This window comes from Colletotrichum paranaense, assembly GCF_030867605.1.
Source record: "Colletotrichum paranaense strain IMI 384185 chromosome Unknown Scaffold_1.1, whole genome shotgun sequence".
Classification (NCBI taxonomy): Eukaryota; Fungi; Ascomycota; class Sordariomycetes; order Glomerellales; family Glomerellaceae; genus Colletotrichum; species Colletotrichum paranaense.
Window position 1 is genome coordinate 2,139,503 of NW_026848959.1, and position 25,119 is coordinate 2,164,621.

At 42.4% G+C, this 25,119-nt stretch overlaps 7 protein-coding genes across 7 annotated transcripts; 5 read left to right on the forward strand and 2 right to left on the reverse strand.

Annotated features, from left to right (window-relative positions):
• Positions 1-1,543: 1,543 nt before the first annotated feature.
• Positions 1,544-2,418, forward strand: CPAR01_00779 (uncharacterized protein; the record flags this gene model as incomplete). The annotated part of the gene is made up of 3 exons (XM_060485069.1): positions 1,544-1,570; positions 1,626-1,799; positions 1,852-2,418. The coding sequence occupies 3 exons, from the start codon at positions 1,544-1,546 to the stop codon at positions 2,416-2,418; spliced, it is 768 nt and encodes a 255-aa protein (XP_060355926.1).
• A 599-nt stretch (positions 2,419-3,017) lies between these two features.
• On the reverse strand, positions 3,018-4,786 carry CPAR01_00780 (uncharacterized protein; the record flags this gene model as incomplete). Its single annotated transcript, XM_060485070.1, has 5 exons — positions 3,018-3,301; positions 3,374-3,634; positions 3,730-4,117; positions 4,179-4,376; positions 4,436-4,786. The coding sequence occupies 5 exons, from the start codon at positions 4,784-4,786 to the stop codon at positions 3,018-3,020; spliced, it is 1,482 nt and encodes a 493-aa protein (XP_060355927.1).
• Positions 4,787-6,880: 2,094 nt separating this feature from the next.
• On the forward strand, positions 6,881-8,392 carry CPAR01_00781 (uncharacterized protein; the record flags this gene model as incomplete). The annotated part of the gene is made up of 3 exons (XM_060485071.1): positions 6,881-7,217; positions 7,273-7,616; positions 7,673-8,392. 3 exons carry the CDS (start codon positions 6,881-6,883, stop codon positions 8,390-8,392), a joined length of 1,401 nt encoding a protein of 466 aa, XP_060355928.1.
• Positions 8,393-8,918: 526 nt separating this feature from the next.
• CPAR01_00782 (uncharacterized protein) lies at positions 8,919-9,668 on the forward strand (the record flags this gene model as incomplete). The annotated part of the gene is made up of 2 exons (XM_060485072.1): positions 8,919-9,009; positions 9,148-9,668. The coding sequence occupies 2 exons, from the start codon at positions 8,919-8,921 to the stop codon at positions 9,666-9,668; spliced, it is 612 nt and encodes a 203-aa protein (XP_060355929.1).
• A 2,971-nt stretch (positions 9,669-12,639) lies between these two features.
• On the reverse strand, positions 12,640-12,944 carry CPAR01_00783 (uncharacterized protein; the record flags this gene model as incomplete). The annotated part of the gene is made up of 2 exons (XM_060485073.1): positions 12,640-12,803; positions 12,866-12,944. The coding sequence occupies 2 exons, from the start codon at positions 12,942-12,944 to the stop codon at positions 12,640-12,642; spliced, it is 243 nt and encodes an 80-aa protein (XP_060355930.1).
• Positions 12,945-14,724: 1,780 nt separating this feature from the next.
• CPAR01_00784 (uncharacterized protein) lies at positions 14,725-16,078 on the forward strand (the record flags this gene model as incomplete). Its single annotated transcript, XM_060485074.1, has 3 exons — positions 14,725-14,828; positions 14,889-15,022; positions 15,090-16,078. The coding sequence occupies 3 exons, from the start codon at positions 14,725-14,727 to the stop codon at positions 16,076-16,078; spliced, it is 1,227 nt and encodes a 408-aa protein (XP_060355931.1).
• Positions 16,079-24,116: 8,038 nt separating this feature from the next.
• CPAR01_00785 (arylesterase) lies at positions 24,117-24,920 on the forward strand (the record flags this gene model as incomplete). The annotated part of the gene is made up of 1 exon (XM_060485075.1): positions 24,117-24,920. One exon carries the CDS (start codon positions 24,117-24,119, stop codon positions 24,918-24,920), a length of 804 nt encoding a protein of 267 aa, XP_060355932.1.
• Between the last annotated feature and the right edge of the window lie 199 nt (positions 24,921-25,119).

Sequence of the window (25,119 nt, forward strand, 5' to 3'; positions counted from 1 at the left end):
GATCTTCAGTCAGCAGTACAATCGTACCTTACCCACTCGACTGCTTGCATGGTGTGCTTGCCATGTTGTTGAGGGTGACTTAATGCCGATATTCTTACCATCTGCCAGTAGAGATAGGGCTCCTGAGGAGAAGGATATTGGTCCAACAAGCGACCAAAATTCATCTTGTCCCAACCTCCTTCAAGGCCATCGGTGATCGCCCCATCTACCTGAGAGGCGCAGCAAAGATGTGCTGAGTACCTCAGCCCGAAATTCGGGGACACCGGACACAAGATCCTTCCCGTTTGATGCCATCTCCCCTGCCTTGTCTGAGAAGTTGAAAGTACCTTCAGTGACTAATCTGACCTAGCTCGGTTAGCCTCTCCATGCAGACTACCAGAGTGGGTAGCACGAATCTGAATCTGCATTTCGAGTCCCCTGATGTTCCGAAGTTTACCGATTGCGGATAACGATGTCAATAATCGTGTTGTTCCATGGCTTCATGCTTCTAAAGCCGCGTCCAAAGCCCATTTGTGCAGCAGAAGTTCTCACTATCCAGCCCATCGAATGTCAGCACCTGGAACCAATTAGACACCAAGCTTTTGGGCCACGCAGCAAGGCGGGCTGAAGGATCTTGGCAAGGATGACATCCTGTAGCTAAGAGGGTAGCCTGCCTAGCTGCGTGAGGCAGAAGTCTTGGGGAAATTCACCCGATTGGAATCCACCCCACGAACACCCCGCAGCATATGCATCTTAAACCGCTTCTGATTCATCGCCTTATGGACGCTAGGTTCGTGATCCTGCGATGTTTACGCGCAACAGGGCACGCACAAAGCCTCATCTATTCAGAGTCTTCACTTCCACATTCATGTTGGGCACAACCCCGATTGGACAGAGCATGACGGATTCTAGTCAGCTTTGGGACTTGGATCTCGGTTCGAACTCTATCACTTATCATAAGCTACATAGAGGGACTACTAAGCATAATCGAGCTTGCGTAAGGTACTAGGCAAGGGCGAGCCTATAATCTTATTGTCTTCTCCACATCAGTGAGATGTAGATCTCAAGTCACTATGAGGTACTTCTCTCACAGTCTTGGGACGATCAAGAACGTCAAAAAAGGAAGTCGCAAATGTCCAAGGTCATTTGTAAAGGTGGCAAAGATGTCGTGATGCGCTAAAGTCCGTGTCAGCCCGAGATGTGACGGATTGGTAATGACGGAGACAAGTGGACCAGCCTCGAGTCTCTCTCGGCTTCATCGCGGCGGGGGCCAAATCGGAACATGAGGTTCGTTTACTGAAAGCCTTGGTAATGTCAGCATAGTCACCCTGTCAGATTAGGGCGTCTGCAGTTGACTGGAATTACTGAAACCGTCTGGTTGGGGCCTAGAAAAATACGCCTCGTTGAGGAAAGATCAGTGACGTTACATGGAATGTGCCACGAAGCCGATATTTACAAAGAAATTGTAGACAACAGAAAACTTTCAAGAATTCCTCATTCCCAATCCTTAACATTACAAGGTGAAGCGAAGTAACAGAACGACATCGCCTAAATCTTGCAAAAAATGGGATCTCACAGCACAAACCTACATGTAAGGTCTTAATGTCGTTGATTTGGTCGCCAGCTGTACTCATATGTGTCATTAGAAGGTCACCACTCTGCTCCTCGACTGCGACAACACCCTCGTCCAGTCCGAGACGTTAGCATTTGAGGCATGCGCTGATCTCACCAACGAGATTCTCGCTGCTCGCAATATCGGTCTAAATTTTACAGGCCGCCAGCTACAGCATGAATTTGTCGGGCAGAGCTTTCCAGCCATGGTAAATGAAATTTGTTTCCCTGAATTTGGATTTTGAGTAACGGAATCTGTAGATGCGCTCGCTGGAAGTCAAATATGGAGTCTCAGCCAACCTCTCCGATTCTGAGTTGGGGCATTACGCCCTCATGGAAGACGACCGTGTCGTCTCCAAGCTTGTGGAGAAACTTCAGCCATGTGAGGGAGCCAATGCTGAGCTGGAGCGACTGGCAGCTGCTGGTAATTATCGACTTGCCGTCGTGTCTTCGTCCGCACTGCGCCGTGTGCGTGCGTCGCTGGAGAAGACTGAGCAGGCTAAATTCTTCCATTCCGATGATGTCTTTAGCGCTGCTGACTCGCTGTCTGTACCTGCGTCCAAGCCTGACCCAGCCGTGTACATCCACGCTCTCAAGGTAATGGGGAAGGATTCCGGCGAGTGCATTGCAGTTGAGGACAGTCGGTCTGGTGCGACTTCTGCAAATCGGGCAGGTATCATCACGATTGGATACACCGGTGCTTGCGAGAATGTTGACGAAGCGGAGGTACTGAGAGGGGTGCTGGAGAAGGCCGGATGCAAGTTGATTATGAGCAACTGGGCAGAGTTTCCTAATCTGCTGTATCGTATAGAGAGTGAGTTGATATGAGGCATACCCAACCAACTCCATCGCGGTAGAAACACAAGACGTTCCCGGAGATAAATAAACGGCTGTAAGGGAATCTGTCAGCGTGTCATGAATCAAACATTCTTTTCCGGTATCAAATTGAACTCCAAGCGTGGCGTTCCACAACTTTTATTCTTTATCCATGTTTGATTTGTGACGTATCACAAAGACGTTGTTGCTGCAGGAAAATCAAGCTACCCATGTGCGAAAAAGAAAGCCGATTTTGAGCGACTAATTTGCCGTGATGTCGTGAAGCAAACAGGAAGACAAGTGGGTGCATGATCAAGGCGGTTACGGTAGCATCAAGTCAAGAAGGAAATCCAATCCCAATAAACAAGGAAAACGCTACCTTGAGGTTAATTACTGCGAGTGTGCACCGTCACCTAGATTTTGGGTGATAAAGTGGATGAGTGACTACATGTCCATCTTGATCCATTTTTATTTGCCCTTCATACTCGACAAGCGCTAAAGTCTGTCAAATTGTACACCTTCCTCATCTGAAGTTGATCCCCTACGGTGAACAAGGCTATGTGTGAAGTCCCAAATAAGGTTGTGCGTCTATCTGCGGATACCGGCTCCTCCTAGTTGTCGCCCGCAGGGCTCGAACTCTCTTCTCCGCTTGTGTCCTTGTTTTGTCTTGGCTGTCGAGGAAGTAATATCCACAAAAGGCCGAGAACGACACAGATGGCAAGCACAATTGGCTGAAGAGTTTGCACACCTTTTGCCTGTGCTATAGCTCCAACCGCAAATGGCAAGATAGCTCCTCCTGATCCACCAAAAGCGGCGGCGAACCCAATGGTGCCGACATGAAGCGAGCGAGGCATAACTTTGGTGATGAGAACCACTGCCACAGGATACATTGGGCCTACAATACTACAGTCAGTCCGTAATCTTCACGTTTTGTACATGGCCCTGGAACTATTGTAGGTTGACTTACCCATGGCCACACCAATTAGTGCTGCTGCCACTGCGCTCACGACAAGATTGGGCACCAGCCAGAAGATGAGTTCTAGCACAATAGTCACACCGAGATAAAGAAACATGGCCCAGAATTCTCCAAGGCGAATCGTTACCGAAGACAAAAAGAGACGGCCAGCCGTCATGCCGCCCCAGAAGCCGGTTGCTACTGCTCCGCCAGTGACCGAGGTGGCGCCGCGAATGCGAGTCATGAAGACAACTATCCATCCGCCGAGTGCAACTACAAAGTCCAGAAGTTTTGGTCAGCTATGTTTAACGTTGACAACCAAGGGATATCAATGATTGACTCAGAGAGAACAGGATCAGAGAACTTACCTTCAGCACCGCAGTACCCGAAGACAAAGAATGCGAAGATCCACGATAGTTTATTCTTCAAAGCTTGGCGGGTCCGGCCTGACTTGCCTCCAGACTCGGTGGGGTTCTCGGACAAGTACACAGCGCCTGTCTGAGTCCAGAATGTAGCAGTGAGAGTGACAAACTCAACCACCGAGGCCGCAGCCATGACGTAGTAGAACGCAAACCAGCCTGGTTGACCTTCCGCAGAGAGAGCAGTAGCTATTAGGGGAGCTATGGTTGCTCCAAGAGCGTAGCAGGCTTGCAAAATGCCGGACATTTCATGCGAGTTCGCCATTTGCCCTATGAAGGAACACCAAGCAGCGTCTGCTAAGCCATTGCCCATGCCTACGAGAACAAACAGGGCAACCTACATGTCGAGTCCAATCATTAGCTGGTCAATTGGTAGTTGCAGAGATCCATTGACTTACGAGAACAGGATAGGGTGGGTGAAACGAGAAAGTTAGATACGGAATCAAATGGCACAGGGGAGCAATACATGCTACACCTCTTTGGCCAAAGTGAACATGCATGAGATTGTTCACTGCAGATGCAATGGCATATCCTACAAAGGGAGAAAGAAAGATTAGGGAAACCACGGTATGGTTCAAATCATAGTAAGTTTCTAGCTAAAGCCATTGTGAGTGAGATTTGCTTTACTGGGCGAAGGGATAGATTTTTGAATTACCAGAGGAACCAAAGCCTGACTTGTGAGTAATTTGATCTTCATAAGGTAGAGTTTAGGGATCAAAGATGGAAGTCTCGGACTTACACCATAAGAGCCATCGTTCATTCCTACCACGACAAACGACCAGAACGTTGCAGCGGTTCGATACGTGTTAATCGGGGGTGAGTTCCATCGTTGCACGGCGTAAACGTTGTCAGAAATGGTAGATGGGCTGTCATTACTTGTTCCATGCTCCCCATTTGCAGCAGCCCGACGAGCCTTTTCTTCGTCGTGCTGAGGAAAGTTCGACACGGGCTGGATCTCAGCCGCGGCACCGACTGGCGTAGCTGCGGTCGCAATGATGCTTGCCATGACTCTGTAGAGCTCTCTTAGTAAAGACTTTTGAAGAAACGATAGCACAGAGATCTCTGAACAAGTGTATGATAACTTTTGCAAACGAGATTGATTGAAACTGAATGAAGAACAAGACGTGGGAGACGTGGTTAGACAGTAACAACAACGATGAAGGACCTTCTTGGTTGTGCTACCTGAATGGCGATGACGAAGCTATGTCAGCGTAGATATGATAGGACAAAGGCCAGATGTGACCGCTTAACACACATAAGTTCGAGAGGTGTGTTTCATCGAGAATGACTCGCTCAAAGTGACCTCGAATGGTCTAGCATCAAAAGTATACAACTGGGGCTCTTTTGGGGTGGCTCGTATGAGGAACAAGGTCAAGATATTTGCCTAAATAGGTAAGAGAAAACCAGTCCCAGTCACAAGGTAACGAACGTGATAAGCTTTCGAGGCAGATATGATACTTGTGCAGGATCTTTTGTAAAGGAAGGATCTATGAGATCCACGGTAACCTTGCGTGTGTTCATTACCCGAAGGAGGGTTGTATCCGGATGGCTATGTAGTATTCCTGAATGAAACACAGATGCAGAGCCTCCAAGAAGCTATCTTTCTACAGCGCGCTTAGACATTGGGCCGCTCCTTGCACAAACATGGATCCTTAATGACTTCGATCTTCACGTTGCATCTGACGTGCATGCCTGCTATCAGTTTCAGGTACAGTGCGTATAAGTGTGGACCCTGAATGGGAGTTCCGATTCCCAGTTGAGTAAGAGTTGTATCTGTCTGACTGTCATCAAGGACAACGCTTAACGCCGGAGACCCATCCCCGTGGGAGTGGGATGCAAGGTTCACAACGGGGAACCCGGGACCATCGGGCACGTGGATGTGCCCGAAACTCGCGTCATTAGTGGCTTCTTACTGACCATGGTGAAATGCCATTACGAAATGAGGTGAGCCGCATACTTGGCGGCTATCGTAGCCCTGCTACAGTTACTGCCATGCTTTGCGGTGTGTATTGGTTTGATCTTGGGAGGTACATGCGGATCGAATCCTAGACATTTGATCCACTGTACTACTGCCTTGTCGGTTGATACTGATGTCGCCCCCGCATGGGTTACCTTCCTCCAGGGTCTATCATGCCTCAACACTACTCGAGCAAGACGCCATGCCTACTTCAACTGTGGTTTCGAAGCCTTTTAGTTGATCTTGAATCAAAAGTATCCGAAGAGGGCTTTCCGCCTGTGAGATGAGCAATGGGTGTGTGTCTAATGCGTCAGCACTATAGCTGTCCTGCCTTCCCAAATGGGACTGTAGGATGGCTTACGGAGATTCGCCGCTTTCTCACTTGTTTGCGAAGCTTCCAAGGTTGAGAGATTCAGGGTGATTGGTGACGAATTTCAAGAAAGAATATCAATTTGCTCCTCATTTGCACTTGCACCAATAGTGGAGAGTTAGGTATACGTACTTACCTACTTGGTCATCTCACACTGGCGGTTAAGGTCAGATATTGTTTCCACGTAAGTTTGCTAAGCCCTACCAGTGGGATTTGGAAATATTTGCCCAGAATATGAGAGTTGTGATTGTTACACAAGTTCGTATAGACCATAAGCAACTACTTTAGTCAACAGCGGCAACAGCCTACTCCAGACATGAGAGTTGGAGACGAGGCATCCATGAAATGACTCGATTTCAAATTTTCGTGATTGTCAAACGAGGAGGACTTCTCCGACAATCAGATAGTCACCATCAAAGTACCATCTATGTCTCTAGATGGTTAGTGGAACATGGTTGGATGTAGGCAGCTGCCTGAAATGCAGTACGAAGTTTCATGGAAGATGGAACATCCCCTGCTTGCGGCATTTCAATCACAGCAGCTCGGAGCGGACTCGGGGGTCGAGAAATTGGTTGGCAAATCTAATACCGACGGAGTTCGGGGTTACTCTGGGTACGTCTTCTCAAATTTTCATTTCAGAGTATTTAGTTCACAAGAAGTCGCATCTCCGAAGCAGGTTTTTTTCTTTCTCCCACCAGCCCAGACATTACAATCTTTCATCTACATCCGTATCAATTTTACCTTGATTTCATACCATACCCCCAAAGCTTATCATGGGCTCCCTCGCAATCGCCGATGACCTGGTTCCCGCAGAGAACTCGCTCTTTTATCAGAGCGTTTACCCTTCCTCAGCTCCTACAGTTGAATATGCTGATGGACTATACTTCACCCTGAAGAATGGCCAAAAGATTCTCGACTCTACTGGTGGAGCAGCAGTTTCTGCCATCGGTCATGGAAACGAGCGAGTCAAGAGCGCCATCATCAAGCAGCTCAACAAGTTCACTTATGCTCACCCAGGCTACTTCCAGAATGATCCTTCTCATGAGCTTGCCGATATTCTGGTTAAGTCGACCAATGGTCAGTTGTCGAGAGCGTGCCTCCTGGGATCTGGTAAGAACAAGACTTTGACAGAGTTCATAGGACTGAAAACTGATACTTTGGGCAGGCTCCGAGGCGGTCGAGGGAGCTATGAAGCTTGCTCGGCAATACTTCCTTGAGAAAGATCCCAAAGCTCCTCGTACCAAGTTCATCGCCAGGGAGAGCTCCTGGCACGGCTGTACTCTGGGCACTTTGGCCGTTGGCGACTTGAAGGCCCGTAAAGAGCCTTTCATGGACGTCCTGGCTGACAATGTTTCCCATGTGTCTCCTTGCCATCCCTACAGAGAGCTAGAAAGTGGTGAATCGGTTGAGGAGTATGTAGAGCGACTGGCTCTTGAGCTGGAGGGCGAATTCCAGAGATTAGGCCCAGACAATGTGTGCGCCTTCATTATCGAACCGATGGTTGGTACTGTAAGCTATACTCAGCCTGGTCCGTTTCTCCCTAGTTCTCTTGCTAAATTTTCCAGGCCCTCGGATGCGTCACAGCTTTGCCCGGATATCTGCAGGCTATGAAAGATGTTTGTCATCGTCATGGTGCTCTCATCATCTTCGACGAGGTCATGTGCGGTCTCGGGCGAACCGGCTACATGCACGCCTGGCAACATGACAATGTCGTTCCTGACATTCAGGCCGTGGGCAAGGGCCTCGCAGCTGGATATGGCACAATCTCTGCCATTCTCATTCATGAATGCGTCATCGAGGGCCTCAAGCAGGGCAGCGCCTCCTTCCAGCACGGACAAACGTACCAATGTCACCCGCTCAACGTTGTCGCTGCCGTCGAGGTGCAGCGCATCATCAAGGAGAAGCACCTTGTTCGCAACGCGCGTCTCATGGGCATCCTATTTGGGCACCTCCTTCGTCAGGCATTCAAAGACCATCCCCACGTTGGCGATGTTCGCGGCCGCGGCATGTTTTGGTGCATTGAGTTTGTGGCAGACAAGACTACAAAGGCGCCCCTGGACCCTTCCTTGAACCTTGCTCGCCGTATGCGTCTTCGTGGACTTGAGAAGGGCTACGATGTCTGCCTCTTTTCCTCCACGGGCTGCGCCGATGGTTGGAACGGAGATCACTTCCTTCTTGCCCCGCCCTTCACTGTCACCCCCACGGATGTGGAGGAGATTGTTTATCGTGCCAAGCGAGTTGTAGACAGTGTTTTTGACGAGATGAGAGCAAAAGGGCAGATTTGAGCATGATGGGCGATCAAGAGTTACGTTCTATGGTTGTACTGGTCTCTCACTAGTTTTGTATTTTCCTTTCCTTTCTATCGTTTCTCCTGCATTTCATGTCAAGACAGTCTGTCAAGCAAACTCACGTTGAATCGGATACGGTCACCACGCACAAAACCATATAGATTAGATAAGTCAAAACTTTGATTGAGCTCTTCAGGTCAAATAGTCCACGACCAGGATGCTACAGATCGACCCTTCTTCGGCCTCATTGAGCCTAGCTAGTGTCTGCTGAAGGCCTTAGCTTGGACTGGGGTCAGTAGGGCTGGCCGAGAACGCGATCAGCTCATGCCCCGCGCGGGGCTAATTTAGGCCACCCTTGAGCCATTAGGAAATGGTGCAAGGGGCTTGCTTATGCTTAATAAGAAACCGGTGCAACGCAGGGCATTTAAAGAATAAATAGAGGTCAGCTCACTCACCCCCATGCATACTTGCACTCACATTCACCCAAAACACACAAATTACTAGCCTGATCCTTTTACCGAATATGGCATCTCTGGACAAAACAACGCTGTTCACCGTTGAGGCGGATCCCGGGACTGATATCTGGAGAAAGCCCGGACACAACGCATGGAACAGTAAGTACATTTCACATACATGCCACCTTAACCTCTTCATCTCTTGGGTCTCGGCCTGCCGCCTAGAATCCAACTCAGACCTCTCCCATAGCTATTGTTCATATTGTGACACTTGTGACATGTGCTGACGATTCATAGTCCCAAATATCCATACCAGCACTGGCCCCCTGAAGAACTTCCTTTCAGTTCGCGTCACTTTCTCGGCTCCCTGGGCCCACTCATACGACCAATCTGGTGTGCTTCTTGTGCCGAGACTAGCCTCAGAGGCAGCGCCTCCAAACAGTAAATGGATCAAGACCGGGATCGAGCTATATGATGGCCAGCCTCACTTGAGCACAGTCACCTGTGACCGGTATGCCGACTGGGGCCTCTATCCCTTGACCCCAGGGGATGGCGAGGACAATAAGAACGTGACGATTGAGGTCTTTCGGGACGGAGGTCCCCAAGGCAAAAATGCTTGGGTACACCACCTAGTGCTAGATAAAGACGGGAACATCAAAAAGAGAATCCCTCTGAGGAAAATTTGTTGGATCTTTGCGGACGAGAATGAGGATGATTGGGTCTTGGATGTCAGTCCGCTGGCTGCGAGACCGGATAAGGACGCCAAGGATGGGCTGAAAGTCGAGTTTGCCCAGTTCAAGGTGCAGTGGAGTCAGTAGACTAAACAAATGCCGGATGTGCCATGGCAAAAGGCCGATTGGTTACCATGCGAAAGACGATCATCGTTAAAAGGCTACTTAGTATGTGGGAGCCCAGACCATACTCCCTGTGTGAGGCCGCCATCCTGATGGAAACGCGAATCCTCCAGACGTGCTGTATTAATACGGACATGACCTCCGTGTGGGTGAAGTACTTTGAAGTGACAAAGATGCATGATGTGCTTGTCTTATGTAGAAATGGGTGGTAAGATCTGCTATGCTTGCATGCACAATAGGCAGCGAGGTCTGAAAAAGTCGCATCCTCCTGTGAAGGTGTGCAAACGCCGTGCCGCATCGGAACAGATACCGGCTGGGACACTGCCGAGGAATCGCTCGTAGAAAGGGATTCCTGTGCAATTGTAGATCTGTGACCGATGTACCGGTTAATGCAGGCCGCACGCAACCCCATCAGAATGAACGTGGCTCATCGATGATCGGGGCGGGCATCTTGTCTGTAGCCAAAACCAACGCAGAGTTCTTTCCGTCGTGGTACCCTACAAAAGTACCTACTTCCTGACCATGGAGCTGGGTCAGGATTCGATGAATGATAGCTGTCTACCTTCACGTACTAGACTAGTATGGCTGCATACAGGGTTTCAAATCCCAGAGTCGGGGTCGCAGCTGCAACGACGTGGTCCTATGAATTACACCATCAAAAGTTAAGGTTCAAGGCGGGATTGCGTCCGAACTAATGCAATGAAAATAAGTCCAACAAATGAGTCTCGAGTTGGACTGTATCTAAGATAACCCCAGTTCGGGGCCTACCTTAGCGGTCAAGTGGAGCGGTTGAAGCATGTACCCTTTTAGGTTAGACAACCAGCCGGCGGGTTGATAATCCTCGAACTTCTCGGCGCACGTGAATCTTGACAATGCAAATGTCGCACAAAATTTGAGCACGACTTGAAGCTAGGGCTCGATCGCCGGTGTTGATATCCATTGCGCGACATAGACTCGTCTGGGAATTGTTTTCCGGATTTGTTCACGTATTCGGAGACTCCACCGTCGCAGCTGGAGGATGCTATGCCGGTAATACTCAAAGTTAGGTGAGAAGACTTGGTCTCCGACGGCACAGGCTCAAGCTAGTTGCAATACGCAAATCGAGTGGAGTAGAGGAGGATTTTAGCGAACTCCTAATGAATATGTCCCCAATCCTTTAAATTCAGTTGTCCAGTGTCCTCGTGAATTCATTTGGAAATGTCATATCTACTTTCACGTCCTCCGAACTCAGTCGCGTTCACCTCCGTCGTTCGGTTTTGAAATGTGTCGACCAACCAGTCCCTATTGTTGGCACATACCGGCTCACATGGAGAGTAACAACAGTCTCGACAGTCTGTACAAACCTTTTCCTTACAATCCTGAACCGATTGCATCCCCAAGTCTCGACCAAACTAGAGAGGAGAGTTCCTCTTCCAGCGGCAGGGCTCTCTCGGATTCTATTCTTCCCAAGATATACCAGCACATTGACACACCTACCAGTTTACGATATCAAAAGTATTTATAATGAGGCTGTTTAAGGCGGTTCCATGGGATCTAGCATGTACAAAATCAACATGATGTTCATACGCCTAATCAAAGGCGACGGGATGGATTCCAATGTCGGATTCTTCCTCGACGTGGCGCCTAATCAAAATCTCGTTACAGTCCATCAAGGAAGCGTGGTTCTTGATAATAATTACGCCATCACAATGGAAGGCAGAACATCCAGCTCACCCTCACGTAAACAAATTGAAGGACTAATGAGTGCCTTTAGAACTCTTCCCAATGAACAGCAGGGATAATCAGCACTTGAAGTACCTGGTCTGGGCAACGTTCATGTTCTCGCATCTCTACTTCCACCTTTTTCAATGGGGAGAAATGAAGCCTTCTCTGTCAAGATCTAGACAATACCCAGCCCTCAACATGACATCAGTTGATCACCCTGGAATGCAGTGGCAGCTACGACCTCAAGATGTCGGCTCACTCTACTGCCATTTGACGGAGGCCAACCAAAGAAATCACGGTGAAGAAACGGAATCACATATTATGGCAGTCTATCACCACGCTGGAGGTCATTCCCACCATCCGGTTGACCACAGTGAGGGAGTTCTGCTTTTGCCTCATAGTCGGGACCCACAACGAGAAATGGTTGCCATCGGACTTGTGTTCCTGCTTCTGTGGCATATAAGAGATCTTGAATATTCCAAAGAGAACATTCTATCGAAGTTGCTTGTGAGGCTGGGACCGAGAAAGCCGTCTGGTTAGAAGCGATGATGAACGAAATCAAACAGATTTGATTGGTATTTGCACGCCGTCAGAACACCTTATTTGAAGCTTGCACGCGAGAAATACATGATTATTCATTTTTTTTTCTCAAGCTTGCTTATGGGGCTAGGTAATTCCTCAACGCGATTTTCCCCTGCGTCATGCCGGCTCACTGCGTCCTTGATTGCACGCTGTGTAGAGTAGCATGTAGACGGATAGCCCATGGCCACACGGGAAACTACTGGAAGTTTTGCTCGGCTGTATATATCTGAAGAAGTATTTCGCAATCCGTCACGGATTTAGAAGATTTGTGTCTTGTGTCAGCGATCCCGGTTACGTCATTCATCTTATCATGTCTTCATTTCATACCTCAAACCCAACGAAGACTTGGTAAATCGTTAAAAGATAAACAATGAGAGGTCTTTCAACTAGAATTCAATCATAAATTCTTATCCTAGACAAATTGCTACATTCCAAAATAACAGAAGACATAAACAGTATAACACAATCCTTGAAACAAGTTATACTCCAGGCAATCTGCGATCATCCCAGTATTCCCGAAAGACCCAGAAAACGGTTTGAGGAAGTTGACTCAAAACGCCAACACCAGACCACGCAGAGACGAATGTCGAGTCTGGCGTCTCCAATAATTATAGCGCGTTCGAAAAATAGGAAGATTTGACAAATGGTATCACACCGCTCCGGGATAGAGCCAGGTCTTGAGTCTATTTCGAAGATGATGTTGGTCAGTGGCAGAGCCTTGACTGCTGGCGCTACCACGACGACCAGTCATGTTGTTGGTCAAATCGGAACCACTGGACGGTGTTCGCGTTATCATGACCCTGTTCTTAGAGTCTTCAGTCTCGAAGTCAGTTCTGATCCTGCGTTGGTTTCAATTCTAAGCTGGGGTGACAAACTTGAAGAGTCATAACGTCGGGGATCTTCTAGGATGGCAAAGAACTTGGCTTGTGCCTTTTCAGTCGCGGAAGGTGCCATTGTTGTCGTCGTACAGAAGAACTCTTTAATGCACTTTGAATGTATAGGAATAGGGTCAGCTACAGTAAATGGATGTCGAATCTATCATGTACGAAGAAAGATCGATCCTATCACCAATGTCCAGAAGAGGGGTAACTCGGTCTTTATGTTGTCCGATTACAAAGACACGGTAGGGACCTTGGCCTGCCTGGCAGCAAAGCCTGGGGAAAGAAGGTTCATCTCCAACTATTCCGATTCGTTCGTCCCATTGGATTTGTTTCAATCATCTGCAATGGGACTGGACCTTAGGTGCCATTGCCACGGAAATGAGGGGTAGCTCGCAATCATCGAATCAATTTGCCGACTCATATTTCTACGCCAAGTGGGAGGTATGCTTCGGATGTCCGGTTGACTTCTGACCCGTTCACCTCCTGACCTGCGCACACTTGGACCTCAGGTTACTAGTACCGTGGAGATTATGAAGTGCCAGGCCGCCCTCAACGTACCTGTAGGCGGTTGGGATGCCCGGCTCATCCTTCGCTCTAACTACTAGGCCTAAAGCTATTGTGATTGACTACGAGTAAATTTGGGAACTGGATCTTTTACATCCTTCATTAGTGATATTGCCTGTATCTTTGTGTTAGTCAGAAAATATCCCTTGTCGAACTCTTCATCTTCCCTTGAACCGAATGCATGAAATATCTGGAATAGTTCCGGTGCTACGCAAAGAGCGTTTCTTCCGAAAGGAGAAGAGTCTCTTTCTGAAATTCGAATGAAATCCGTCTCACCTTCATATTCGGGCGCGCCCTTGTAATACGCCTTTTAGGTCAAATACAGGAGGACAGCGTGAAGGCAGGCCGACTCGGGTTCCGATGCTAAGGGAGATCAATCTTCCATGTGATGGTATTATTGATAGTGATTACGTAGGGTCGGGCTGAAGAGGACACCCATAATAGAGAGACGGGCTATTATGCCTTGGTATTGGTAGATTGATGATACGCAAGGATACTGCCGTATACGATGCACTATCGAAGTAAATGTGCTGTAGCTCTTCGTGCTTTCTTAAGCTAGGATGAGTAAGATTTAGCTTTGGACAAGATATGAAAACAATGTGGAACAAGATTGTAGGATGTGGACACTTTTATACAGCACATTCTCGTCTACTTCATGTGTGCCTACTGAAGAGATTGTTAAGTCTCAGATTGCTTCCCGTGCAGGGTGGGTATAGAGTATCCTGGGAGGTAGCGGAATTGCCCTGATCATGCAAAACTCCCTCAGCAACGTCAGACGAGGGACTTGCAGATTGCTTCGCAGGGAATAGAAGGCATCGGCCTCCCCTCAGCGAATCCGGCTCATGAAGCTTGCCATCGTCTGTATTGCAAAGTGTTCGAGAGCTCTGCACCGCTCGTCCGCTACAGTCAGAGCTACGCCGGGAACCAGACTCGAGAAGATCGAGCGGAGCCCTCACATATTGAACTTCTTTTTTGGAGATGATGTGGGACAATCTGCCGATCGCTCCTCGTTCCCAATGCTGCTGACTGTATGTAGGAGTGCTCCAACGATGTGACCTTGGGGCTGTGCATTGCTGACAGCGCTAAAGAATACATCCGTTCTCACCCGGAAGTTGACGGCGAATCTTGGGCTCCAGGCAGAAAAATAAAATTGGTTCAATGATCATAAGTAACTAAGTACGTGAGTTGGTTCAATAGTATTTCGTTGACTCGACCTATATGTTCTCAACCATTCGTACGTTCATCATCCTTCAGGCCCATGACTGGAAACTATCATCGGAGTCGCTGAGATGGCACTACTTCCAACCCGTGTTTACAAGGCATTCAACCCGCCTGTAGTAAAGAAGACAGACGGTGCCATGAAAGTTGGAGTTCTGGGTGCTGCCAAAATCGTGTGAGTATAAACGGTAGCCCGATGTCAAAGAACATTTCGTAATAATCTGAAATTTACAAGGTCTATGGCATTGATTACACCGGCTTTGTCACACCCAGAAGTCATCGTCCAGGCCATTGCTGCCAGAGATCGTTCTCGCGCTGAGGAATTTGCTAAGAAGCATGGTATCCCCGAGGTCAGGGACACTTATCAAGGTATATCGAGTTCCAGACACTCGATGTCGATATCCTATGAGCCAAGTGACTCTAACCGCTCTTGAAGAAATCCTCGATGACCCAAATATCGACGCCATTTTTTTGCCCTTGCCAAACGCCTTGCATTATGAGTGGTCTTCACGAGCAATACGAGCTGGAAAACATGTTTTGGTCGAAAAGCCGTCGGTTGATAACGCGATTGAGGCCGATATCCTTTTCAATATGCCAGAACTGTCGTCAGCACACCCAAGCCCGAGGGTCTTGCTGGAAGCTATGCACAACAAATTCCATCCCGCACTGCACAAATTCATGACTTTTGTTACTCCTGCCGACGTCATTCACGTTCACACAGACAGCATGGCACCCGCCTGGTTCACTGCGGCGGACAACCTAAACCACAAATACCATCTCGGAGGCGGCAGTATCATGGCACTCGGAACGTACAACTTTGGAGTCATGCGCATGATCTTTGGCCAAGAGCCTGAAGAGTGTCTCGAATGCGATACTACAGTCTTTGACGATGGCGACTGCAAACAGTGCGACTACACTTTCAAGGCCAGGTTTCAATTTCCCAACGGGACTGGCTATGCCACGACCACTGTGAAGGGCCCTGCTCTCTGGAAGCCTTCTGAAGCCAGAGTTACACATAGGAAGGTTGTGGTTCCCGACAAGAACTTGCCGGACACTCAGGAGATGACGCGCACGCGGTTAGTCACTCTCCATGGGTTCATGCACGCGGTCGCCTGGCATCGGATTGATGTTGAAGACTCGTATGAGATTCGCAACGTTGTCAACGGTCAAACAGTCAAGAAGTGGGTAGAATCGAGTTCGCACACAGCGTACACGTTTCAAGATGCCGAGGACGGGCTTCCGGGTCTGGGCGAGTACTGGTGGTCGTCATTCCGGTATCAGCTCGAGGCGTTTGTCAACCGGGTCAAGGGGCGCGAGACACATTACTGGATCACTGAGGAAGACTCAATCAAGCAGATGAAGATGATTGATATGGCATATGAAAAGAGTGGGTTGGGATTACGACCGACAAGCACTTTCCGTTGAATGATCATGGTGTCTTCGAACCAAAGACATGGCATTAACAGAATTTAGCACTTCTTGCGATCAAAGTATCTAAAAGTCTGAGAGATTCTGTGATTACTTTTTGATAACCCATTGATGCTCGAACCGGATCGCACTGGGATGACCGGTCTTTGGATGGTAACGGTAAGAAAATGTGAAAAAAGGAATAGCAAGCAATATTGCACGAAAGCCTCTGTGTCCTCGTCACCGTCAATTCCATTCGTAGTGGCTCATAGACCAATCTTCTATGATCACTTTTCATCGGTCCTAAGAGGTCACACCAGTCAAGATCGCTCTACAAGAAATGCGATTAACCACGGGTAGAGGAACAACAGTCTATAGCCCGGAAATGCATATAGGGCCAAACATCGTTATCACGTAACAGGGATCGCAACCGCATCTCACGAAGTGCCCGTTACGTACTAAATTACGTATCTATCTTAAATATCGTATATATAGACCTTTTTTTTTTATCTATTTCTACTTTAATAAGTAAAGCTACTTTTATTATACTCCGTATACCTATTACTATGTACTATAACTCGTAATAATTATAAACCTAGTTCTTAATTAAGACCCTATATTATAATAACGCACTTATTAATACGATTCTTATAATCTTTTTAAAATAACCGATATACTTATAACTACTTTAGCCTAAACTAAATTAACTAGTTATAATAGTTAAGTTAAATAATTTAATATACTTCGTACTATAAATAAGAGTATCGGGGTTTAGAAATACGTCGACCTAAACGCTCTAAATTCTAATATACTCCTCAACCCTTTTATAGCGCTTATTTTACTTTTTAAATTTAGATAATTAATATTAACCTATAATAAAAAAAAACTACGAGCTTATTAAGTACGTTATAAAATATTTAAAAATAACTAAAAGAACTAAGAAATCCTCCGTTAGTAACTTCTAAACTTAACTCCTAGTATAACCCCTTTAACTTCTTTAAATATAAATAACCTATAGGACTAAACTAAGTTTTTTTTTATAAAACTAGCTATATTACCTACTTTATATAAATAAATCTATTTTTATACTATACTTATAAAAAGGATCTATATACTTAAGAATATTTAAAAATAATAGGAGATTAATATTAAATACGAATAATTCAAAGCTTAGGAACGTAATATTATTAATACGTATATTAAACTCCTCGCTTAGTAATTAGTAAAATTAGTTAATACTACTCTTTATAAATACGTATTTTAAAAAGCTACTAAGAACGGCTCTAAGTTTAGTATATAACGAATTATTAAATAACTAAAATAAGAACTTTAGCCCTCTAAAATAATAATTAAGAATATAGTTCGAAATAAATACTAATAAGCCCTTAATAAAGCGAGGACTAGAATTAACCCCTAATATTAGTATAAAAAGTAATAGTCTACTTATTTTTAAATTAAAATATATAATATTCTAGAAATTAATAAAAAAATTATTATACTTAATTTCCTAATTATAATTAAGTTTAAACTTAACCCTATATAAGGCTAACGTATATATAAGACCTTTAGTAAATTAATAGCCTTCGGAACGCATATTAAGACCCTCGAGGAGATTACGTATATATTTAGCCTAATAACTTAGGACGTATATACTAAATAACCTTTAGGTTAAAAAGGGGCTTACTTTACTTTTACTAAACGCTCTAACTTAGTTAATAATATAAATAATAAGGGTAACGTTATATACCCTTATAATTATATATACTTATAATAGCCTTTAGCATACTAAAAATTAAAATAAGTACTTATAAACTAAAACGCTAATAAGTTATTAATACGAATATTAAAAAACTATATAAAAAAAGTCCTCGCTACTATTAAATTAAATAAATAGAAATTACTTTATAATAAGCTTAAAAAAGCTAGTTAGTTAAAGAATAATAGAATCCCTAAGAAACCTAGGTTTTTAAAAAGATCCTCTAACTAACCTATAATAAGCTTATTAGTAAACTAGGACGAGGGCTACGTAGTTATTATACTTATAAAGAGTTAGGACTTAGAAATAAATATAATCTTTAGTACCCCTATAAGTAGCGCTTATCCCCTATCCTAAAATACGGTAATAAATAGCTATAAAATAATATATTTAGTTAATAATAAAAGCCTTTTTAAACCCGAGAGTTACGTACTATTAAATAATAACGACTACGTTAAATTAAGAACTATTATACTATTTATTACTATACGCAGTACTTATATTATAAAGGGCGTTTTAAACGGACTTAAAGAAAAGGGAACTTATAATTTAAAACTTTAAAACGTTACTTATATTAAGGGATTCTATATTAACATAGTCTTAGAGACTTTATTAAATAGAAGCGCACTCTAATATTATAGTCTAGATTATACTTTATAATAAGGAACGCTTTATAAAAGTACTATTAAAAAGTAGCTTATTTAAAAAAATAACCTAGTCTTCTTTAAATATAAGCTCTTCTAATCCTATCCTTTTTTTATAAACCTTAAGTATATCTTATAGAGCCTAGTTAGTATTATACTATTAATTAGCTATAGAAAATTTCGTCGCTCGTATTAATATACCTATAAAAAGTCTAATAGCGTACTCCTCTAGTACTTTAAAATAAGTTATCTCGGACCTAATACTCTTTATTAATTATTATATAAGACTCGTAATATATATATTAAACCTCTATTATAAGTTAAGTATAAAGTATATATATTATCTAAGGCTAAGTTAGTAATTTTAAAAAAACTACCCTTAAAAAGAGCCTTACGGCTATAGTACTATATATACTAAAATCTTTTCTACTTTAAGCTATTTTTTAATAAATAATAATATATATTTATAGTTTCTAATAAATATAATAAATAGCTTAGGGAGTTCTTTTTAAGGACTAAATTAGAGGAGGAAGTACTTTTTATATTCTAAAGCCTCGAGGCTACGATTTATTATTAAAAAGGGACTCTAATCTACTTCTTTAAAAATAATAATAAGACCGCCCTCCTAATTATAAATATTAAATATATATATAAAACGTAGTATAATAAACTAAGAATTAGAATAGAACTTCTACCTCTATATATAAAAAAACCCATAAGTAATATAAAAAGAGTAAGTTAACTCGTAATTACTAAAACTCGTAAAATACGCCTTTTTATAAACCTCCCTATAAATCTATAAGATAAAGTAATATTAATAACAATTTTTATTTATAATATTACCCTACGGGAGGTTAATAAAAGAAATTCGCTTATTATAATAAAAATTAACTAATAAAAGCGATATTAATACTAATAATAAACGGGTTACTAAGTATAAGATTCTAAACTAGTAACCCCGTATCTTAGTAGCCTTTATATACATAGTTACTAAGTATACCCTCTTTATAAGGATCGTAAGAGGGGTATACGTTAAAAAGAGTTTAAAATACTTCCTCGTAAGTATATAAAATACCTAATTAAATATATACTAAAAATACATAACCTATATAAGGTCTAAGTACCCGCGCTCAAATAAGTATTTATTATAAAAAATATTAAATTTAATAAAGAAGTCTTTTATAATCTTATATACGAGGAATAAGCTATTATAAGTAAGTAAATAAATTTAGTAATCTAAGAGATATAAGAACTCTTTAACGTTAATAATAAATTAGTTCGAGCACTCGGGGAGGTAGATTTAGACTTTAAAAATACTAATATTTAAAATAACTTTATAGTTGAGGATAGTATTACTATTAAATTTTTAATTATTTAAGACGCTAAGTAACTAATAGACGTACTTTAGGGTACGGTTAATAAGACTAAAGAAGCTAATATAATCTTATTATTATTATTAACCCCTAAAATAACCCCCTTATATAAGCTCGGGGGTAGGGGTAAAGAAGGGGATATAATAACCGGGTTATAAACGGCTCTACGTAATTTATAATCCTCCCTATAAGTACTTATATAAATTACGGAGGTTCTCGAGCCTTTAATTCTTAATAGTTCTTAGTAGAACGCTAAAGTACGTAGTAGACGAGGTACTAATTATAAAAAAGTAATTCTTAATACTAAAATCGATATTAGTAGGGAACCCTTATAATAAACCTCTATTACTATATAAAAATAGAGCTTATAAAAACTACCTTATTAAGTACTAAGTAAAGCTCCGTTAGGTCCTAAACGTTTAAACTGGGCCCGCAGACCTCTATAACACTTTAATAATAGTATTTTTATAACGTTCTTATATTTAAATATAAAAAATAGTAATTACTATAACTACTACTAAGATTACTTTTTTTTTACTTTTATACCTAATTAATAAAAAACTATAGAAAAAAGTAGTATAAGATATATAATACTTTATTAAATAATAAAAAGAGTAGTTTATAAGACCTATTTAAAGCGCTCCGGAGGAGTTTAAAAACTACGACTTATTAAAATTAACTTCCTAAGCCTACTAAAGAAGTTTAATAATATTAAATATCTCCTATAATAACTATAAAAGCTACTTAGGGATACTATAAACACAGAAATAAAAAAGCTAAAAGATATTAGTATATAAAAAGAGGTTAACTATAATCCTAAATAAGGGATCCCACTTTTATTAAAATAGGTATATACTTATAAATATAACGCTAATAATAAGGTTTATAAAATAAAAGTACGTATATATATAAGGGGGGATATATAACTACTTAACCCCTTATAAAATATATACGCTTTAACGCTTATTATAAAAGCTTTTAAGCTTATAATAATAATAACTACCTAATTCGATTTTAAAACTAACTAATATAATACTATTAACGTATTCCTTAATATACTTATTAAGAATAAAAAACTAGTAATTATTAAATTCTTAAAGGAATATAAGGTTATTAATAAAATAAATAAACTCTAACGCGCTCTATATTATTACGACCTAATACGCATAACAAGGCTAGGGCCTCGCCCAATAGGACTTGCGGTAGCTACTATACTATATATATAGAAGTACGGACTTAGGGTAACTCCTCTCGGGATAGAAGAACTATAAATAAATTACATAATTACGATTATATAATAAAATAAAGAACGGACGCCCGTAAATAAATAGAACGGATAATCGTAAATAAGTAAGATAGACGATCGTAAATAAGTAGAATAGACGACCGTTTAGTAAATAGTTAGATAATAATAAATAAGAATACTATAAAAGATATATTTAAAAACGAGACTTATATATAAGATAAACTTAAACTAAGCTTAAAAATAGACTTCCTATAGCTTTTTTAGTAATTAACTTAATATTAGATTTTATAATCGCTTTTAGTTATTTTTATTAAGAACCCCTTTTAATAAAATTACGATTAATTACTAAAGCTTTACCTACTTAATAACTTATAAATATAGCTTTAGAGAAGCTATTTACGACTATAATACTATTTACTTAGTACTCGTAGCCTTAACTTCTACTAATATACTTATTACGACTAGCTAGCCGTAATAGCTACTTATAATAGCCTTAATAAGGGCCTAGATTATTAGCTATAAAACGACTAGTATATTAATATACTCCGTAACTAAACGGCTATTAAAATAGCGTATATATTAACTACTACTTCTTATAAAATAATAACTACTATCCTTAAGGTTAGTATACTAAAGGGCTATTTAAAAATAGGGTATATACTATATCTCCCGTTCCTTAAGAACTACTCCCTTAAGCTTCTTAGGGATTAAGTATACGTTAAATAGGCCTAGAATAATAAAAAAAACTATACTTATTATAGGGGATACCTTAGCCTCTTAGTATTCTCTTTTACTTCTTATTACTTTTTTAAAAAAAGCTAGCTTTATATTTTTTAAAGTTTAGAATAATATTAAATACGAACTCCTAAAATAATAATATATAATATACCCTTTTTAGAGAGCTTAATTTCTAAACTAAACTTACCCTTATTTTTAAGCTCTAAGGGGGGGATAAGTAAAAGCTCTTTAGAGCTTTTATTATTACTATTTACTTTATTATCGCCCTTATTATAACTACTAATAAGAGCCTCGAACTTAATAGAGTTCTTAATATCTTAACTAGTAACCTTAATATCCTCTTAGTTAGGGAGGGAGAGCTTAGTAACTAGGCCTTAGTAAGTAAATAAAAAGTTATAGGGGGGGGTAACGACCTAAAGGGGCTTATTAATATTATTACCTATCTAAACTCTTAATAAACCGCATAATTTATATATAAGAAGTATTATAAAAATTATATAAAACTTATTATTATTTCTAAATATATTAAATATTTATATTTAAAATAAAATTAATAAACGATTTAATAATATAAGTATGCGCGCGTAATAAACGGGGGTACTTATAATAATTACAAAAAAGTTTAAAAAAAAAAAAATAATAATAGCTAAGTAACGCTACGAGAATTTAAATATATATAAAGTAACTAAGTAGCCTCGCCCTTAGTAATTTATATACTAAAAATAATAGAATATATACTATTCCGAGTTAGGATTCTATTTATTTTAAATAAAAAAATATATTTATAATAAACGCAGTCTAAAAAACGCGTATCCCTTATACTTATTTTTTCTTTTATTTATATTTAACTAAATCGGGCTTTTATAAGGGTATTTAGAGATTCTATCTTAAGTATAATAGCTCCCTAGTAATAGTAATTAGGGGGTATATTACGTAATAGGGATCGTAACCGTATTTTATAAAATACCCGTTACGTATTAAATTACGTATCTATCTTAAATATCGTATATATAGACCTTTTTTTTTATTTATTTTTATTTTAATAAGTAAAGCCACTTTTATTATACTCCGTATGCCTATTATTACGTGCCGTAACTCGTGATAATCGTAAACTTTAATTCAGGCTCATACTTCCACAGCCAGGCTGATACATCTATAAGGCACATACTTCAACATCAGGCACATACTATTTTGACTCCAACAATAATTAATCCGAATTGGAGTTTTTACTCCACGAGTTTGATTTGAAATCAACATATTATTAACTCTCGTGCTCACCGCTGCCATACACCCACTTATTTGCATGACGAGACCCTGGGCTAAATGATTGAGAATCCTCCAGGACAGCATTCGCCTTAGATGTAGCCAATAGTTCGTATTCACTTGGGTATATGGCTCAAGTGACTGTGGTTCTGGAAAACTCACATTTCAGGTCCTGGAAGGTATATGCAGTCTGCAAGCAGGGCAGCCAGATGCACTCCTGGCTGAGGCCGGTAATTGATTGCCGACTGCCCGTAGCCCGGGATTACGAAATTGACTGGTGTAAGTCGCCTTGAGTTTTGATTCGCCTGATTCTACTATCAGCCGGAGCTACAATAGTCACTGTGTGATGTGAGTTACTGGCTGCGAAGGGTCGTCGGAGCGTGTGTTATTTCGGAGGAAAGCGATAAAGTTGGAAACCTCCCGATACGAGCCACTGCCAAGCGTTGGTGTTAGTGCCCAAATTCATGTGACAGCACTAGTTCGGACGGCATGACAGGAAACTCAAGGGCCAAGCCACACTTTCGGTGCAGTAACGAGTAAAAGTGCTGACGAGGAAATTGCCGGTCGCTGTGTTTAGAATATTTCTTGGTGCCCGATCGCAAGATCTGCACTTTGGATGCGTACAACTTCTCACAGAGTCACAGTCAATGGGAGAGTTCAAAGTTCGGTTTGGTGGCTGAAGAGTAGATTGGGCTGGGTCAGCGAATCCTCGATTGCAAATGCTCCGGTCCCGTCAGCTCAGCGTGAAATACATCAGAGACACAACCAACAGATCGAGATAGTTTGGATGATCGGGAAACTTCGACTAAGGGACTTTTGAAGGCAGCCGTTTGCGCCGAACCCTCGGATAACGGGCGGGCGCTTGGCATGCCGTCAAAAGCGTGGCTTTTGTCAACGACGCGTTGCGCAACAGTCTTGACGTCATGTACCAACGCCAGCCACAAAGCGCATCACCAATAAAACTCCCAGCAACCTCCCTGAAGGGACCCAATGTCAATCTCAAAGACACGCTTCTTGGCAATTCAGCCAAGCTTTTATGGATTTTTTTAAGCCTCCCATCGTGCTCATCCACGGCTTGTGGATGACACCTCTTTCATGGGAGTACTGGATACCATATTTCCAGAAAGAAGGATTCGAGGTCCACGCCCCGGGTTGGCCGGGGGTGGACGGCCGAACGCATGAAGAGATCCGTGCGGACCCGAAGCCGATATCCCTTCATCGAATCGAAGACATTGTAGACCATTACGAGACATACATCAGGAAGCTTGCAGAACCCCCTATCATCATTGGTCATTCTTTCGGCGGCCTGTTCGCCCAAATACTATTATCGCGAGGACTTGGCGCACTTGGAATCGCTGTGTGCCCTGCGCAACCAGCGGGAATCATTTACATTTCGCCAAGCACAATAAGAACGGCGATGCCCATCTTCACTCACCCACTGCATTCGGATGCGACAGTACCGATCTCCGAGAGTCACTTCCACTACTGCTTCGGCAACCTCGTTGCCGCTGAGGAGAGCAAGAAACTATGGGAGCGGTATTGCATACCTGCAGATTCCCGGGTCTTATGGCAACTAGCAACCAATGTGACAGCTGGAGAAGCGGCGCCTCACTACGTCCAGTTTGACAAACCGGATAGAGCACCTTTATTACTCATAGGAGCCTCGAAAGATCATATTGTGACAGCAAGAACCGTTAGGAAGGAGTTCAAGGCATATAGGGGACGTGCGCCAGTGAAATACAAGGAGTTCGGAGGCATGAGCCATGGCCTTATCTTCCAAGAAGGATGGGAAACGGTTGCGAATTATGTGTTGGAGTATATTAACAAGCATATCCATTGATAGCATCGGCGTCAGGGGCTCAAGATTCAGGTAGACAAGCAGCATAATAGAACATTCATAGATCAGCCTAGAATAACTGCAAGCGAATCACGAAGATTGTTCGGTGGAGTTGTACTGCTGAGTTGTTGAGTAAGTTAGCGTGGCACATTAAGGGATAACAATTGTCATGTAAGTAACACAAAGGGCTGGTTTGAGTTAC